Source organism: Xiphophorus couchianus, chromosome 4 (genome assembly GCF_001444195.1).
Source record: "Xiphophorus couchianus chromosome 4, X_couchianus-1.0, whole genome shotgun sequence".
NCBI classification, from domain to species: Eukaryota; Metazoa; Chordata; class Actinopteri; order Cyprinodontiformes; family Poeciliidae; genus Xiphophorus; species Xiphophorus couchianus.
Genome location: NC_040231.1, coordinates 11784085 through 11803369, shown reverse-complemented (window position 1 = coordinate 11803369; position 19285 = coordinate 11784085). Strand labels below are relative to the sequence as shown.

The following is a 19285-nucleotide window of genomic DNA, read 5'->3' as shown; positions in this document are numbered from 1 at the left end:
ACCATAGAAGAACATCTAGGACTATTTTCAAGGTTATTTTGAAAGCAAAAAAATCAACTCCTCTTAAATGGGTACAAACTCAAATGATATCAGGAGAGACTCGATACTAGAAATCTCAAATCTCAAAGTTAGATTTAAAACAAATTAAGATAAAGATGAAACTCAATAAAACAGAGTTTAGATTTGTTACCCTGGAAGCGTGAAGGTTTCCACATCCATGTTTCCCTACAAGTGTATGTGTTTATATTTAACTGCGGTTTTGTGTTGATATGAATACTGGTGTGTTTGTGTACATGTGCACATGTGCGCACAAGCCGGTATGCGTATCTGTTGCCAGACAGCTGTCTCCTGGCATTGCTGTTCCCCTGCAGTGTGTGTGTATGGTTGTTGACAGTGTGGACGGTAATGTGTGATAGATCGCACTTCAGGGACCCCATAATCACATCAGCCTAACCTAGTCTATCAGCTGGGCACAATGGGATACCCTTCACTCCTCCTTTAATCTGCTCCATCTACCTCTTCACAATTATTCTGTTCTTTCCAGCTCTCACCCCTACTGACTTTAACCCTCCTTTATCCTGGTATTTTAAATATTTACTAGCTAGCGCTAGTTCTCTTTAGCGTTTTCTTGAATCTTCCGTTTCTTGTTGTTTGCAATTAAATTTGTATTTTTTGCACAATGTAAATATTTCAATGAATTCTGTTTGTGCAGGTTTTTCTCCTCAACTTTGCACCAACTCAGCTTTAAAAATCTTACTTTCCCATAAAAGTAAAACAAATTATCTTCAGATGAAATAGGACAGAGTAGTGAGTGCAAGTGATGCCAAGGTTAAATAAACTATCCTGCTGAAGCGTGGCTGCATGCATGATGTGTGTGTGACTCTTTGGAAACCGATGAGTTGGGTTGAGGTTGCATAGCTAGCCACAGCGCTCCCCGACTGTGCATAGCACCCGGCAAATGGCCCTTAGCCTTGCTAGCACTCCTAGCTCTACAATCCATCATACCATATGCTCTCAATAGGGAAGCTAACGCTAATGACTGATGAGTGAATGAGAAGGAGGGAGGGTGACAAGAAAGAAGATAATATGGAAGAAGAAAGAAAGAGTTAGAGACCAAGCAAAGAACAGACTGATTAATTAGACAAAACCAAAGGTGACATCAAAGATAAAAATGAGATGGAAAAATAAGTAAAAGAGGAAGAAGAAAAAGTTGAGATGGAGGGGAGCATATGCACTCCTGGGAGGCCTTTTCAAGTGAAGGATGACCATAGAGACTGCTCAGTTACAAGAAAGAAAAGAGGACGTGGTTCAGGAGAAGAAAAGAACAAAAAACAACATTATCAATCAACTGAAGAGGTCAAAGGATTGTAACTTTGTCTAGAAAAAAGACAAAACTGGAAGATTCTTCAGGATAGTGTCTTATCTACAGTCTATCAAGAGACTAAACAGGAAAATCTAGTAACAGACAAGAAATCAAAAAAGGAAATCTGGTAGAGTTTGTCTAATCATGCATTTATTTTGTGATAAGTAAACTGATAAAGCAGAGATCTTGTGTGTGCTTGTAATTGTGTGTGTGCTTGCGTGAAGTATGGTTGATAGGCTAATGGAATACTATAAGCCTGCCCATATGGGGCCATTGTTTATAGGTGATGAATAGAGTCCACGTGTCTTTATCTGGCATTCAACACAAGGCAAACCCTGCCGAGGGCACCCTGTTGACTTCGAGTGTGTGTGTGACTGTGTGTTTAATATGTGTATGTGTGTGACAATGAGTGTGTGTGAGACAAAGAATGAGTGTGTATTTCTCCTGCTGTGTGCTTGGCAGTGCCCTCAATGGTGCCATCCTGAGCGCGTTTCATCATCATCTGCCATGACAAAGATGTCTAATGACACACACGTACGTTGACACCGACACATAGACACACGCACAGTCCCATCTGTGCCGTGGTATCTGGGTGCTTTGGGACACTGCGGGAGAGGAGGACAGGGAAACGACCCCACGTTCCTGCACCATGTGTCTACCTCTCAACCCATTCTTATCCTCTCTTCTATCGTTTGTCATCTTCTTCCTAATTCTCTCATCCACTCACTCTCATAAACACAAAGATACCACCAGGAATTTGACCCTGACAAAACCTCTTTTTTGCATCACAATAACTAGTTTTCCAAACAAATGGTCTTTTGAGCACAGCACTTAAGAGTGAAGCACTTTACTAGCAAACTTTTTTGGGGAAAAGTCTAGGTAGTTGCATATTCAGTGGAATCCCAACCCATTTTGCAACTTTTGCTGCTTCTATAGGACTACATGTGTGGTTTCCTCTGCCACGCACCTGGTTTATATGTATGTACAGCATCATCACAGCAAACCAAGACATCATCTACGATTTTGCCTCCACAGCATTGGACCCCGTAGCCATCATGCAGTCTCCCACTGCAGCAAAGCTGGCCGCCTATCATGGAGTAAGGAACCCCCCCACAGCAGCTGTCACCGGGCCCCACTGAGACCCGGCCCTGCAAGTGGTCAGGACAGCAGTATTCATCTAGAAAGACAAGGACAGATGAAGGAAAGACTTGAACAGCGTTGAGAAGACTAGACTCAAACCAAGTGGAAGATAATTAATCAGATGTTGGTGCAAACAAAGAAAGTAAGAGAACATACTGGTTTTTACAGGAACATAGTATCTTCCACAGCACTGATGACTAGACTGAGATGGGACAAGTTTGCCATTGCAGCAAACAGGGTGGGAGGAATCATCCCAACCAAAATAAAGCTCATCACAGCAATGATGATGTGACTTTCTTGTGTGTAGTAATCCATTGCAGCATATCTGCTTAACACACAAGTGCATATACAAGGGAGAAATGTTTATTTTTGAAGATCTATATAGAAAAATCTACACTTTCAAAACTGTTCATCATATTAGCATATGGAAATAAAATACTGTCTGTGGCTCTGTATTAAGGAAATACACTGCATCATAAAGAAAAAACTCTAGACCTGTGTTACATCTGTATTTATTTGCATTTTAATTATCTTTTTACTGTTGTCAGCATATCCTTACAGTGTATTTGAAATAATAACTTAAATTTAATAGTAGAAGATAAAAATAAAATCATATACCTGTGTTTCAGGATGAAAGCAAGAAGTCCCACACACGCTGTGACCCACAGGACACTGCAGATAGGAACATTTAAACCTTAAACCACCGGCACTGTCAGAGGACGGTGTTACCCCTGTTGACCTATCGGTGCATGATCTAAGGGTCCGTCTTAAAACCTCGTAGCCCAGCATGATCCCACTGGGTCTGCCCGGATGGGCCCAATCTAATCTCACCACTCTGTCAGAGGAGAGGTGGAGGGAAGCAAAAACAAAGTGAGAGTGATAGGCAGGAGTAAGTGTCTCCTTCACACTCCATTTTCACAAATGTACACATGCAGTCACACACACTTTCAAACACAAATGCATTCATGCATGGTTAATGTCTGACAAAGTTGAGCTACAGTACCAAGGTGTGTGTATCTTTATACACTTTACAGTATTGATTTTCTTCCTTTCTTAACGCTGACATTTTAGCAGGGAAAATGATCTGTGTTCTAACACACAGTTACAACCTGCAGAGCATCCTGGGCATCCAGAAATCCTAACCTAAAGAAATCAGCATGAAAAAATGGTTTGCAATAATTTTCAGTTTTTCATTTGATGTAAAGCATTACACATGACATTTAGGTGTTCTTTTTAGTGACATTTATATTATACTGATGTCAAATTCAGCTCCAGTCAGTTTTACTAATTTCATGCATTTTTAGTTTCAAAATTCCAAAAAAAACAACCAAAATCCTGAAATGCGTCAAAAATGTCCTGTGATTTTATAATGAATGTTTGTTGAAGAGTAAGTAAAGTCAATTCCACATCAGGATAAGATGAAAATGTGTTGATTTGAAGGAAAATGGGAGTAAAAAAAGGGAAATTTGGCTCAATTGCTCCAAAAAATATTAAGAATGAATACAAATATTTTGCTGGTTATTTATAAGACAATAAAAATCAGCCAAGAATAAATATTAGATAATTAATGGATTTGTAGCAAAACTTTGAATTTGTTTTAACCTGGAAAAACAAACTTGCAGTGAAGATTGGCACAGAATGAACAGGCTGAAACACTTTTTAGTGTGAAATTGCTCAAAATCAAAGTTAAATAATCCTGATTGATAGATAAAAATATTATTAAATATGTCCAGAATTTTATTTCATTTGTAAAGTAAATGTTCCTTTACGCACTGCGCTGCACAACAGCACACGCATTTGTACTTTGAATGCCAAATTATTAGCATAATCCTTAAATATATTCCTAATGACAGGAAGTTGCAAAATTAAAGCCATAAAGTATTTTTGCACTATTGGGCCAACAAATAAAACAAAACACACTTTACACCAACACTCATCATTATATCCATCAAATTGTACTCACTAAGTAGTAATTAGAATTTTCACACAATAACCAGAAATAATAAAGGTGAATTGCTGTCGTAAAGTAAAGTAGCGCTCAAGTTTAAGAGGAAAAGAGCAACAGTACTCATAGTGCACTCCTGTATTACCTGGGACTGATCACTTGTGCGTGTGGGCTGGGCAGATCAGCTGGCAGGTCTTCTGCTGTGGTTGTTCTGGTAATATTACTCAGAGTACATGCATACACTGTGCACACCTCCACCTGAAATACACATTATATTAGATGACATAAAAATTATACTGCTGAAATTTTCTATTTTATATTGCATTTGATTGAATACTTGTATATTGTAGACTGTAAAAGGCAGCAGGTCCCCCAGAAGGTATGAACCGGAGCTGTTGTCTACACTGCCATGAAGACGATCATCAACGTAGATGCCGTAACCAGTAACTGCTCCGTTGGGTCGATGAGGAGGGAACCAGAGGACACGTGCAGTGCTGCTGTTTACTGGAACCACTTCAGGGGCAGACATCCCTTCTGGCTCTGAGAGAGGCATAAGAGGGAGACATAAAAAAGCAATTCAATGGAAAAAAAAAATAACATGAGACAAAATAAGAGGTGACTATACCAAAAATGATCTGGTAGAATCTGTAGAATCAATAAATCCAGCAGTTCTGGTCTGAACCAGCAGATATACCAGTGAAAGAAGGAGGATTCACCGATTCTACAGGGCCTAGTAAAAGTATTAATACCCATTTAACTTTTTTTTTGTTACAGTACATCCATAAACTACAATGTACTTTATTGGGATGTGTGATAGAAAAGCACAGTGGCACAAAGTTGTGAGAGAAAAAAAATTAAGTCAAAATCTTAAAAGTGAGGCATGCACTAAATTTCTGCCCTATTTGCCCTGATACCTCAAAATAAAATCAAGTGCAACCAACTGCCTTCAAAGTTATGTAAGTTAAACTAAGTGCAAAACAGTTTTGAACATCTGACAGGGCACTGTTCAAGGAGTATGGTACAACAACAAACCTACCAAAACATGACAGTCCACCTGAACTGACAAGTCAGATAAAGACAGTATTAATAAGAGAAGAAAGCCACGGTCCATGGCTACATGGATCTGTAGAGTTGAGACTTCGGAGGGAGAATTTCTTGAACATATGATTATTAGTTGTGCCCGAAATAGGGCAAGTCTACAGAATGGGGACACATTAAACATGTAGAAGAGGGTGGCTTATTCAGATGAGACCAAAAATCAACTCTCCTGCCTATGTGCAGAATGCTGTTTGTGGCAAGAAATTAACAGTGCACAATGCTTATCACACTGAAGACGCCATGACATTGGGCATACATGGTGGTGACTGCATCATGGTGCTGAATGATTTTATTATATAATATTTTTCCACCAAGAGGAAAGCAGGTCAGAGGCATTGGGAAAATGGGTGGAACTAACTGCAGTTTCTACATTTGTAAAAGTGGAAGAGATCCAAAAAGACCACCCAGTTAGAAGTGGTTCAACAAAGTATTTACTCTTATAAGTGCATATCACCAATTTTTCTTTGTAAAACATTTTGAAAAACTTTCATCAGTTTGGTATTAATATTTTTTTGCAAGGAGCTGCGCCTTATACTTTTATACTTCACCATTCAGTAACTTTAAAGAATGAATAACATTTTACTATGAGGTGGAAAGAAGCTATTTTATGTGAAATTATGTTCAGAAACGAAGCCTTAAGGAAAAACAAAACAGAGAGAGGAGCTCAAATAAATGAGGTAAATGATCTGTGAGGACCGTTGGTCTGAAAAGAGTAATCGCACAGACCTCTTGTATTATTCCAAGTAAAAATGTGGTTGGCTATGAGAAGTTAACTTAATTAATTTCCTGCCCTACATTTCATTTACTGCAGAATGGCATTATCTGTGCAATGCTGATTGCGGAGCTTCCTTCTCTACACACGTGTATTTTTCTTGCCAATTAGCTCTGATGTTAGCATTGCCCTATAGATTGCAGGCCACGTTAGGATGGTTGGTAGGGTTGAGCTATATTAGTTAAAATATATTAGGCCTCTTAGGTGTATGTGTGTGTGCACACTCATAGTTGTAAAATAATGAAATTACCTCAGTAGCCCTCTCAGTTAAACGAGCCATGCTTTGCCTTTAGCACCTAATGATTTTCTAATGTTTTTAATGCACTTTTTATTATACGGCTCAGATTAGAGAGAAAGAAGGAGGCCTGTGACATATGATATACCTAGACAGGAAAGGAACTGTGAGGGGCGCAGAGAGAAAGAGATGTCTGTCCAGAGTCACTGAGAGGGAAGTGAAGACATAAATATAACAGTGCAGAAAGTGGATCAAGATTTACGATTATATGGAGGCAAATGTAGCAGAGTGGGATAAGCAATTAAGAGAAATGAAAAGTACGCATAACTGTTTAATACGTTTTGCAAACTTTTTTGGAAAATATCAATATATCCAATCATTTATATATTTGATTCTTATTCAACTCAATATTATTTGTCAAAGTTCTTGATTTTGCATCCTGCATAAGTCATTTTATAAACTTTATAAACAAAATCATACATCTAAAACTGCAAAATGGCTCAATTTGAGTGTAAAATATCTTTTATAAAGACTGAAGAGTTAATCAGAATCATTGTTTCATTATGAAAGAATTTCTGTGGTGTTGAAAAAGGCATTTTCATCCAGTTTGAAATGTAGAATATGGTTTGCTTGTACAGATAGCATGAGTGCAGTTTGTGTGTTTGTCCATGGTGCCAACAAGCAATTTACAGCACCTCAAATCAGCCTCACACACACTTTGTATTGATTTCATGCCTCACTACATGATGTGTTTAACATCCCCTGTGAAGCATAATGTAGCAGAGAAATGCATGTTAACCCGAACACCTCTCATGGATGTAATGATTCATTATTGTATGTACACAAATAAAATGTGATTACACCAGCACCAGTGGATATTCATCATGTTAAAATAGAGGGTTGTTGAAGTTTTTAAATCAGTCAATATTTCTTCATGCTCTTATTTTCTCCTACCTCCATCAGCAGTGGTGACATAAACCACTGATTTAGTTGTATTGTGTGCACCGTTGAACACCTGTAGTGATATCAGGTATGTGGTGCTGGGCCAAAGGTCTCCTATTACAGTCGACGTGACATCAGGACCATAAGCCATCACTGGACCAGTCTCGGAAGATGTTACTGTGAGAAAAAATGATTCCACCTCTCCCTGCAGGTCTTGCAGAGCTGAAAAACACAAGATAATAATAAATTTGGGGGGTCAGCTAAAAATTCCCTCTCACGGTTCTATGCAGTTCTCTATAATTTTCTTATAACATTTTACTGTGAAAGTGTTTGTATCAAAATGTTTTAATATGATTTTTAGGTACATAAGAACAGAGTTAAATGAAGGACACTAAAAATTTTAGTTCAACAATTCACATGCAAGTTTCAAATGCATCTTATGTTCTATGAGCATTTAAGCTTTATATTCAAACTGGGATTAAATCCAAACTTTTACTTTAGAAATTATTGTATATGTTTTTGACCTTCATTTGACTAGAAAAGACAAAAAAAACCTGGATCACCACAACTAATGTAAAACCAAATAATGATGCTGACAATAATAATTCATCAGTATGCATTTTTTCAGACAAAACCTTTATGAATTAATGTTTTTTTGTTTCCTAAACTTTTCACAAAAAAGTGTGGAGCAGCACCTAACTCCAATCTTCAGAGGTTGTGTGTGTGTCTGCCTGTGTGTTGTGTATTTTAATTGTGTTCATTTCGAGGTTTGTAGTCGCATATCTAATATTCGCAACGTTTTGAATTTTTGAGCCTTCTATCTTTAAATGCACCAATAATAAATACCATATTTAACTTATTTTTGTCATGCTGGAGTTCACAGAACCTGGAGACTATTTTACATTTTACAGCATCTAGGTTTTGACATCTATTGAGGCGTCCAATAAACAGCAAGACAGGCTCAAAATAAACACCCAAAAATTCCTTGTGATTTTTGGAGAAAAGGTAGTTGTTCACATTAACCCTCCAAAAATGTTAATGATTAATTAAAAAAGTGATTAGTGGGAGTCCCAAACAAATGTCAATAGCAAAAATGTGGAGTCCCACAATTTACAGCCAGATTATGTACCATTTGCTGCAGTGATTAAGCAACAAATCATGGAGTATGTATCATGCTGTTCGAGTTGACAAAGGAATTCAAGATGCCGTATAAGCCAATAAAAGTCTCTTTCATATCTGTGTCATTACTTATGTCAACAGTTTTGTATTAGTGCTTAAACTTGATTCTATAAGTCTTACATAGGGAATAATGTTAAAGTCGTATATTGTGCCTGGTGATGTTTTTGCAAAAACTAATAAATCTGTGCTTTTGTTCGATCATCTAAGATGTGTTGATGAGCTGATCCGTAAAGGCATGTGTTTGAGGACGTGTGTTATGAACAGAGAGGGTAATCTTACAAGGTTTATTCCAGTTGACTTGTACAGCTGTGTGATTGATAGCATGAGCAGACAAAGTAGGAGGCTTGAGGGGAACCCCTGCCATGGTCACTGCAGTAACAATATTTCCTGAAGAGTAGCCCACGTCATTATAAACCACAAGCTGGTACTGGTAACGGGTGAATCTGTGAAGAGACAAAATGATTCTTTTGATTAATGCCTCAACTGTCACAATAAGTTTGTCTTCTAGTGAAGTCAGTCTTTCAGTTTGAATTCAGTTCAACTCAGTCAATTTATATGAGGCTAATTCACAACAAATGTCGTCTCATGGCTTTTTACAGAAAAGAAAATCTGCATTAAGTGATTGATTTTGCAGCAGAAGTCTCCCTTTCCTCCAGAAAAAACATGAGGTGACAACCAGTTTAGTGGACTGAGTAATTAGTTTTGCAGCAATACCTCTTCACGAGCCTGCATGTGGCAACAGTGGGAATGAAAACTCCCCTTTAACAGGAATAAACCTCCGGTAGAACCAGACTCAGTACAAGTGGAAAAAATACAACAAAATGTTAACGTTTTCACCATTTTTAAAGCTTTGTCCTTGTATTAATTAATTTGTTTCTGAAAGCAACTGTTGAACTGGATTATAATTAGGGGTTAAAGAGAAGTGAAGATGGATGAAGAGAAATATATACTTAATTTTCATGTAAATTTAGTTGCAAATTTTCCCACCTTTAATTAAATAATGAAAACTTAAGTGAGATTTTATTTTTTTAAATTCCTTTTTTCCCCCTGCGCATGGGAGGAGCTGACAAATCTGCATGTTGGTCAGGTGATTTTGAAATAGGTACATAAGATACATAGAAGACCCAGAGCAGTTCACCAAGGATAAAAAAAAAAAAACTGCAACCAAGTGGTGGACTGAGATTAAGGGACACTGTGTGAAACAAAAACAATTTAATTCTTTGGGATATTTGCTTAATGTATCTTTGAGCGGTATTAAAAGATCGGCATCAGCAGTCACTCTCCGATCGGCTCTGCACACACTGTTTGTTGCAGCGCTGCCATTTGCTCTAGAGCTCATTCCAGTAATCTCACCTGCTTAGGCCTTTATCTTCATAGAACAATTTGGTGCCGGAGTAAACACGGAACCAGCGATGGAGATCTTCGGAGGGGGGTGGGGAAGTGGCTGCTAATGTGGGGACCATGGCGACGGCCAGGGGCTGGTGGGTTTTACGTCTGAGCAACTTGTATCTGAGAGGGAAGATTTGAATAAAAGAAAAACAAACACACAGTTTGATGTTCAGGAATCCATCAACACGCAAAGACTGTACCCAGTGCGCCGTTCAGACATGCACACATTCAAACTTCCACACTGAATTTTAGCTGACTCTTATCACTCATTTCCTCCTCTTGTGTTGTTTTTCATCATCTCCATTCATTGCCTCTGCTGTATCTCATCCCTCCCAACGCCTCTCCAGTCGCTGTTTTTCTGCGGGTTTTGTGTTTTCCTCTCCCTACAGTGATGCTAATTTCTGCTGTAATCAGAAGAGAAGGGCTTAACGCCGCCTTTTAACCAACCCACTTAGACAAACATACACAGAGCTGAGTAGCGCAGAACAGAGAGAGCGAGCGAGCCTCATGCATTTTAATCACCTGCTAAGAAAATGGTCCTTTATTTTAGGCCTAATCGCAGGCAGAGTCGAACAGGATGTGAACAAAGTGGACCCGAATGTGCATTAGTGCTGTGCAAACACCGATTATGAATGAGCAACACTTAGCTCATTAGTAGGGTACTTTTGTTAGAGACTTGTTAATGTGTTTATTCCTTTTTGCGTGGAGTTTTTCAGCAGCAACTGAACATCTCCAGAACGTGCCTTTCAAAATCCACAGCATGATATCAGTAAATATGATATCAGTCCATAAATTGAATTATTACAGACATAAATTTTACCTGATATTTGGTCCGTTGGGCCGACTTGGTAGTTGCCAGGAAATTGCCAGAAAAGATTCACTGACTGGCACGACTGAAAGAGGTGCCAGGTCATCAGGTGTCGTAGGTAATGTGGAGGCAGGAGTTGGAAGACTTTCTGTGCATCCACCAACATACCCTCCACCATTTGAACATGTCAGCACAGTGATGCTGTAATTTGTGTACGGCACAAGGTCTGTTACGGTGACATTGAACTCCAAAGAATTGCTGGTGTTATGAAAGATTCGAGGTTCCGGGAGACGGATTTCATATCCATGAATCTCTCCATTAGGAATCAAAGGAGGCGACCATGTGACCTGAAACAAACATTTGAGAATTTTGAAATGTCAGCTTTTGTTAAAATATAACATGCAAATCCATTGGCAAGGAAAAGGTCATTAAATCTTTTCTACAGTGCCTTGAAAACTAGCAATGGAGCACTTTTAGATATTGTCACAGTACAACCACAAACGTATATCTATTTGTTGGGGATTTTAAACAGCAGACATAAAGTATTACATAATTGTTAAGTGAAAGAAAAGAGAAATTGTTATTAAAAAAAAGGATATAATTCAGCAAATTGTGATGCTAATTTATATTCAGCACCAGTGATTCAACACTTTCTTGAGGTTTTTTTGAGACATGTCTGTCTCAGTTTTGCCCATTCACCATTGAATTTTGTGAATTTTTTAGTTTAATTTTGGTCTAATCTGATGAAAACACCTTCTTTGATGTTATTGCGTTGTCTCCAACACAACCTGGGCAAACATCACGATCACATTTGTAGTGTGTATGAATAACAGCTATTTAAACTTCATCCCACCAGAGAACTGGATCTCTGCAGCTCCTCTAGAGTTATTATGGGTTGGTTCTCTAATTTATGATGCTGTTTGTTCACTGATGTTTTTTAATAAATGTGAGGCCTTCACAGAACAGTTGAATTTATACTTGCAATAAATTACACACAGGTTAACTATTTACTGATTAGATAAGATAGATAAGATAAGATAAATCTTTATTGTCACTGTCACAAGGACAACGAAATTCAAAGGGTGCCATCGGTCGGTGCACATGCCCAAAAACAAAAAATAACTGTCTCACAATTCACACACAACGCAAGAATCAACAAACAACTGGCAAAAAAAATCCATCCATCCATCCATCCATCTTCTTCCGCTTATCCGAGGTCGGGTCGCGGGGGTAGCAGCTTCAGAAGGGAGGCCCAGACTTCCCTCTCCCCAGCCACTTCTTCTAGCTCCTCCGGGGGAATCCCGAGGCGTTACCAGGCCAGCCGAGAGACATAGTCCCTCCAGCGTGTCCTGGGTCTTCCCCGGGGCCTCCTCCCGGTGGGACGTGCCCGGAACACCTCACCAGGGAGGCGTCCAGGAGGCATCCTGACCAGATGCCCAAGCCACCTCAACTGGCTCCTCTCGATGTGAAGGAGCAGCGGCTCTACTCTGAGTCCCTCCCGGATGACTGAGCTTCTCACCCTATCTCTAAGGGAGAGCCCAGCCACCCTACGGAGAAAACCCATTTCGGCCGCTTGTATCCGCGATCTCGTTCTTTCGGTCATGACCCAAAGCTCATGACCATAGATGAGGGTGGGAACGTAGATCGACCGGTAAATCGAGAGCTTCGCTTTTTGGCTCAGCTCTCTCTTCACCACGACGGACCGGTACAGCGCCCGCTTGACAGCAGACGCTGCGCCAATCCGCCTGTCGATCTCCCGCTCCCTTCTTCCCCCATTCGTGAACAAGATCCCGAGATACTTAAACTCCTCCACTTGGGGCAGGACACCCCCCCTGACCCGGAGAAGGCACTCTACCCTTTTCCGGCTCAAGACCATGGCCTCGGATTTGGAGGCACTGATCCCCATCCCGGCCGCTTCACACTCGGCTGCGAACCGATCCAGCGAGAGCTGCAGATCACGATCTGATGAAGCCAAAAGGACCACATCGTCTGCAAAAAGTAGAGATGAGATCCTAAGGCCACCAAATCGGATCCTCTCAACACCTTGGCTGCGCCTAGAAATTTTGTCCATAAAAGTGATGAACAGAATCGGTGACAAAGGGCAGCCCTGGCGGAGTCCAACTCTCACCGGAAACGAGTCCGACTTACTGCCGGCAATGCGGACCAGACTCTGACACTGGTCATACAGGGACCTGACAGCCCGTATCAAAGGGCCCGGTACCCCATACTCCCGGAGAACCCCCCACAGGGCTCCCCGAGGGACACGGTCGAACGCCTTCTCCAAGTCCACAAAACACATGTAGACTGGTTGGGCGAACTCCCATGCACCCTCCAGGACCCTGCTGAGGGTGTAGAGCTGGTCCAGTGTTCCACGACCAGGACGAAAACCACACTGCTCTTCCTGAATCCGAGGTTCGACTATCCGACGGACCCTCCTCTCCAGGACCCCTGAATAGACCTTGCCAGGGAGGCTTAAGAGTGTGACCCCTCTATAATTGGAGCACACCCTCCGGTCCCCCTTTTTGAACAGGGGGACCACCACCCCAGTCTGCCAGTCCAGGGGAACTGCCCCCGATGTCCATGCGATATTGCAGAGTCGCGTCAACCAACACAACCCTACAACATCCAGAGCCTTAAGGAACTCCGGGCGGATCTCATCCACCCCCGGTGCCTTGCCACCGAGGAGCTTTTTAACCACCTCGGCGACCTCGCCCCCAGAGATTGGAGAGCCCAACCCAGAGTCCCCAGACTCTGCTTCCTCAGTGGAAGGCATGTTGGTGGGATTGAGGAGGTCTTCGAAGTACTCTGCCCACCGGCCCACAACGTCCCGAGTAGAGGTCAGCAGCACACCATCCCCACTATAAACAGTGTTGGTGCTGCACCGCTTCCCCCCCCTGAGACGCCGGATGGCGGACCAGAATCGCCTCGAAGCCGTGCGGAAGTCTTTCTCCATGGCCTCTCCAAACTCCTCCCACGCCCGAGTTTTTGCCTCGCAAACCGCCCGAGCCGCATGCCGCTTCGCCCGCCGGTACCCATCAGCTGCTTCCGGAGTCCCACAGGCCAAAAAGGCTCGATAGGACTCCTTCTTCAGCCTGACGGCATCCCTCACCGAAGGTGTCCACCAACGGGTTCGAGGGTTGCCGCCGCGACAGGCACCGACAACCTTGCGGCCACAGCTCCGATCGGCCGCCTCGACAATGGAGGCACGGAACACGGTCCACTCAGACTCCATGTCCCCCACCTCCCCCGGGACGTGTTCGAAGTTTTGCCGGAGATGGGAGTTAAAGCTCCGTCTCACAGGGGATTCCGCCAGACGTTCCCAGCAGACCCTCACAACACGTTTGGGCCTGCCAGGTCTGACCGGCTTTCGCCCCCACCACCGGAGCCAACTCACCACCAGGTAGTGGTCAGTGGACAGCTCCGCACCTCTCTTCACCCGAGTGTCCAAGACATACGGCCGCAGATCCGATGAAACGATGACAAAGTCGATCATCGAACTGCGGCCTAGGGTGTCCTGGTGCCAAGTGCACATATGGACACCCTTATGCTTGAACATGGTGTTCGTTATGGACAATCCATGGCGAGCACAGAAGTCCAGCAACAGAACACCGCTCGAGTTCAGGTCGGGTGGGCCGTTCCTCCCAACCACGCCCCTCCAGGTCTCACTGTCGTTGCCCACGTGAGCGTTGAAGTCCCCCAGCAGAACAAGGGAGTCCCCAGGAGGAGCACTCTCCAGTACCCCCTCTAAGGACTCCAAAAAGGGTGGGTAATCTGAACTGTCGTTCGGCCCGTAAGCACAAACGACAGTCAGAACCCGTCCCCCCACCCGTAGGCGGAGGGATGCTACCCTCTCATTCACCGGGGTAAACCCCAACGTACAGGCGCCGAGATGGGGAGCAACAAGTATGCCCACTCCTGCCCGACGTCTCTCTCCCTGGGCAACTCCAGAGTGGAAGTATGTCCAGCCCCTCTCAAGGAGACTGGTTCCAGAACCAGAGCCATGCGTCGAGGTGAGACCGACTATTTCTAGCCGGAACCTCTCGACCTCACGCACTAGCTCCGGCTCCTTCCCCACCAGAGAGGTGACATTCCACGTCCCAAGAGCAAAAAAAATAAAAATAAAAATAAATAAAAAATAAAATAAAAAAAATAAGAACAGCCACATTCTCACATACATCATTTATGATGATTAATGGTTGTTTTTGATTGCATTTAGTTTTGTTATTGCTATCGGGTAGAAACTGTCTCTGAGACGGTTGGTTCTTGTTCTGGTTGCTCTGTATCTTCTGCCTGAAGGCAGCAGTGTGAACAGAGAATGTCTGGGGTGAGAAGTGTCCTTTGTGATGTGTTGTGCTTTTCTTAGACATTAATTAACCTCTAAATGCTTGGTTTTATTTAGGGGTACCCGAGTAAAAGATACTACAGATTTTTAGCTGTAAAGATTGTTATCTTGTATCTTTCTCTTTTCACATCAGTTTATACTAAAACTGCAGCAAAATTTAATGAAGAACTTGAGGTTGTAACATCTAGAGTTTGATCATTTAAAAAATATTTTTGCAAGGCACAGCAAATACTCAATGTTTAAATTGATTTTTATTTAAATACTAATGCTTTTCTAAATAAAAAAAAAATCAAACATTCATTTGGTCTACATAATTATTCTTTACTAGTTACTAGTATATATATAACCTTAATGTACACATGATTAAGTGTAAGAAAATCTGTACATTGGATTCTGAATGCATCGTTTTGTCAGATTAAGGTGGAACCAGCAACCTGGGCAGTAGTGAAAACTCCATTAGGATGGTCACTGTGTGTCCTTAGCAGTCTTGTAGGAAAACATAACCTGACTTTGACTTAGGTAGAAGGTTTCTTTCATCACATTTAAACAGGGCACACGCCAACAGGCACCTTCTCTCACACACAGGCACCATACTAAAATAATGAAAGCTGCTCGTAATGGAATTGCTGCATGCAAAACAAAAGCTAAGCGCTGTGTCTGATTTGGAATCAGCTCAGTCTGTCAGCATTTTAAAGCTAGGACAAAGGAAAACACTACAGTAGACATAAATGATAGCACACACATGCAACAGACGCTACTAACAAAAACAAGCAGGTTTTTACACACTTAAAGTATTTTTCACTGTGATAACTGGATTAATGCATTGATACTGAGATGAGTAGCAACAAAGTGTAGATATTATGCATACTCAGACACATACACACTTAGGGAAACACACTGTCAAGAAATGACTTAGTAAACAGCTTGTTAATACAAGTCCAGGTGATTAAGTGGTCAATGTTGATGAAAATATTATGAATGAATGTCAAGACTAATTATTTATCATGCAACCTTGATATTTTAACAAGTGACACTGAGAGGTGATACAGGAGACAAACACTCAGATGCATACACATGAGAAATACCTTCCAACTACAGAAAAACAATCACACACTCAAAGGCGTACAAACACCATAACTGGGGAGGGTCATTTTGAGCTAGGTAGCTCATTTCCCAAAGTGCGTGTTGAATGTGCTCTGTGGTGGAAGTCATTTACAGATTGAATAGCTTGATGTAATCTGGTGATGGTGAAGACACCAGAGACCCTGACATAGAGTACTGGGGCTGAGGCCAGTCCAGTGTGCGTGTGGGGGTGTGTGTGCGTGGGCGTGCATGTGGCTATTTGCAAAAATGCAAGGCAGGAAAGAACCGACAAAGTTTGCACTGAGAAAACAACTTTTGGGGAAATGTGTGTTGGTACATTTACGGTTTTATTTAGAGAACAGCAATTATAAATTGTAATATCAATTTGTGAAATTGTTGATATTTCCATCCGAAGCCAAACACCTCAAGGTTGGGATAAATTTTATTCCTTTGATTTATTGAAACACTACGAAAACCAATGTATTTTTATAACAAAGTCATTCATTTCAATATTGTAAACTTGATTAATTTAAATACTAACAATATCGAGAGAAAACAATTAAACTACATTTAGAGGATAAATCATTATACATGTGCCATAAAATTAATTAATTATTTCTGGTGTACAATAAATAAGAGCACCCTAACATCTCACTTTAAATGGCTAAATCAAAGCTAAAGTTATTGTTTCATAACCTACCCTGCTTAAAATCTCTCTAAACTTTATCCCAGTCATGTCAGGTGTGTTCCTTGGTGTCAGTTCACTTTATGTAATTTAATGTCTTAAATTGCATGCATATGTCACATAGATGGTGACTGCAGAGTGGAAATGTTATTTGAGTTGTATTTAAATCCTAAAAACAAAGACTTTGAACTTGACTTAGACTTGTGGTCTGAGATTAGAGTTTTAAGGCCAATTCATACTCTACAAAAACAGAGAAATTTGTGTTTTTACTCCAGCTGGAAATAAGAACAAAATTGGACAGGACATTTCATATTCATACCTCACAATTCTATGAATTCCTCATAAATTTCTCCCACTGCAGCATTTGTATAAAATAATAGTCGTACAGGAAGCAAAAAACATTCCTAGCAAATGATGTCAAACACAAATTACAACTTACTACCTTAAACTAGGACTGCAAAAACAGAATAATGTAACTTTGTTCTGTTTTTGAAAAGTTTTTGTAAACCTTTATCTAATTTAATGAGAAGTGAAAATAAGAATTTAAACTACCCATCATGAGTGCTTTGACAGGTGACAAGCTGCTCCGTGTATTTTACTTTGAAAGGATGCGCTTGATTATTACAATGGTTTAACAGCCTGGACTCGTAATCTTTTCCTATTAGCTCTATTTTCATAATGTCGCAGTACAGTAATGTTTCTGATCATTACATTATAGGACTTTGGACTGATTCAGCACAAAAATTTGAAGAAATGTGAAAATATTCAAATGGTACTTTTTGTTATCAATTTTAGCAATGAAAAGATGTTTAATACTTTCGAAAATGTAAGATTTGCAGCTCCATTTGTTAGTAAAAATAATGTAAACACATGAAACTAGCTGGATACATTTCATACCTTTTACTTATCTTTTATGAGGATTTTGTTTTAATACTTGCAATCCTTTTTCCACTATGTATAACTTTGTTAGATAGTTCTAATTACACTTTTAGTTTTTCTAAATCGCTGTAGTCTCTAAACTATCATCTGTGATAGTTTCAATGGACCTTTCCTTTACACCCTAAAAAATCTGTTTTTTTAGGAGAGAAGAAGAAACCATGTATATATTATTTGTTAGGAAGATATTCAAAATCCTCCAATGTGTTGTCAAGGTCAGTTGATAACCAGGAAGCGGCTTCCTGTCTGCCCAATTAGCAACAACCAGGAAGGAACGCTTTTCTTCTTAGACCTGTGACCCGTAAAGCTGAGCTGCTGCAGCAATGACAGGGGCGGTTCTGAAAGGATGACAGGCATTAGCATTTTTCTGCAGTTAGCATTAGTGTAGGGCTGTGAGTGCAAGTGTGTGTGCATCTTTGCGTGTGTGTGTGGATGCATGTAATATTGTTTCAGTAGCTTTCAAAGATAGGCCTTGATGAGAGATTAGCCACTGGTGGAAATCCATTCCAGTCACTCCTTCAAAATGGCCGACAGGAAGGAAGCTGCTACAGACAGGGTCACAGCCCCTCCCATTTCTGAAGGGGACCTTGAATTGAACGCTCCTCTCTCTCATTAAATCCGAAAAGGGAAAGACAGAAGAATCTGTGTGACATTGCTTTGTCTTTTTTACTCAGTCAATCCAACAGTGACTGAGGAGATTCTCAATGAAGCTCTACTTTATTATTTCTTTGGTTTAAGTAAATATAAACATGGTAATAGTCACTAGATTACTCAGGGATATAAAACTGCGAAATTCCTTGTGAGGTAAAACTGTTCTGTATCAGCGACTTTCTTACTGAAATAAAACTACAATCCAATCAATAAGTATGTTCATAAATAGCCAGGTAAGTGGGTATGTCGGCATTTAAAAAGAATAAGAAAGAAAATAAGAAAATCCTCACTAGAAGCGACTCTGATCCAAGAACTTTTACTCCTGGGGGACTCAGTCCAGCTGGACGAGAAGGTCTGGTTTTGACACTGACCCAAGGCCCTGTATGTATAAAAATATGCAGCTTAAGAACAGTGTTTCAAACATACAGAAGGTGTAAATATGAAACATCTCAGACTGAAAACAATAACAAAGTTATTAAAGTCTGACCTGTAGCCTTTCCAGCCTGATTGTGGAGCACAAGTCGATACTGGTAGGCTGTCCAAGGACTAAGAGCTGATGAGGAGTCGAGGAACGAAAGAGGGGGAGGAACTGGCAGAAGGTGGCCTACTGTGGAGGCTTGCTTTGTTCCGGCAACTCTGCGCTCAATCTCCCAGCTACAGCAAACACAAAATTCAGAATCACACAAAATAATAAATAAAGTCTAGGAGCCTGTTTCT

The 19285-nt window shown here is 40.9% G+C and overlaps 1 protein-coding gene across 1 annotated transcript in view; it reads right to left on the bottom strand.

Moving 5' to 3' along the window:
* ush2a (Usher syndrome 2A (autosomal recessive, mild)) overlaps window positions 1-19285 on the bottom strand; it is a 204694-nt gene that overhangs the window by 69215 nt on the left and 116194 nt on the right. Inside the window, exons 52-62 of the mRNA XM_028013714.1 lie at window positions 19056-19222; window positions 18859-18947; window positions 10884-11218; window positions 10028-10183; window positions 8954-9117; window positions 7508-7717; window positions 4786-4988; window positions 4594-4706; window positions 3122-3338; window positions 2660-2828; window positions 2331-2540 (exon numbers count right to left, since the gene is read on the bottom strand). Coding sequence (XP_027869515.1) covers window positions 2331-2540; window positions 2660-2828; window positions 3122-3338; window positions 4594-4706; window positions 4786-4988; window positions 7508-7717; window positions 8954-9117; window positions 10028-10183; window positions 10884-11218; window positions 18859-18947; window positions 19056-19222 — 2033 coding nt within the window. The remainder of the gene's footprint in view (window positions 1-2330; window positions 2541-2659; window positions 2829-3121; window positions 3339-4593; window positions 4707-4785; window positions 4989-7507; window positions 7718-8953; window positions 9118-10027; window positions 10184-10883; window positions 11219-18858; window positions 18948-19055; window positions 19223-19285) is intronic.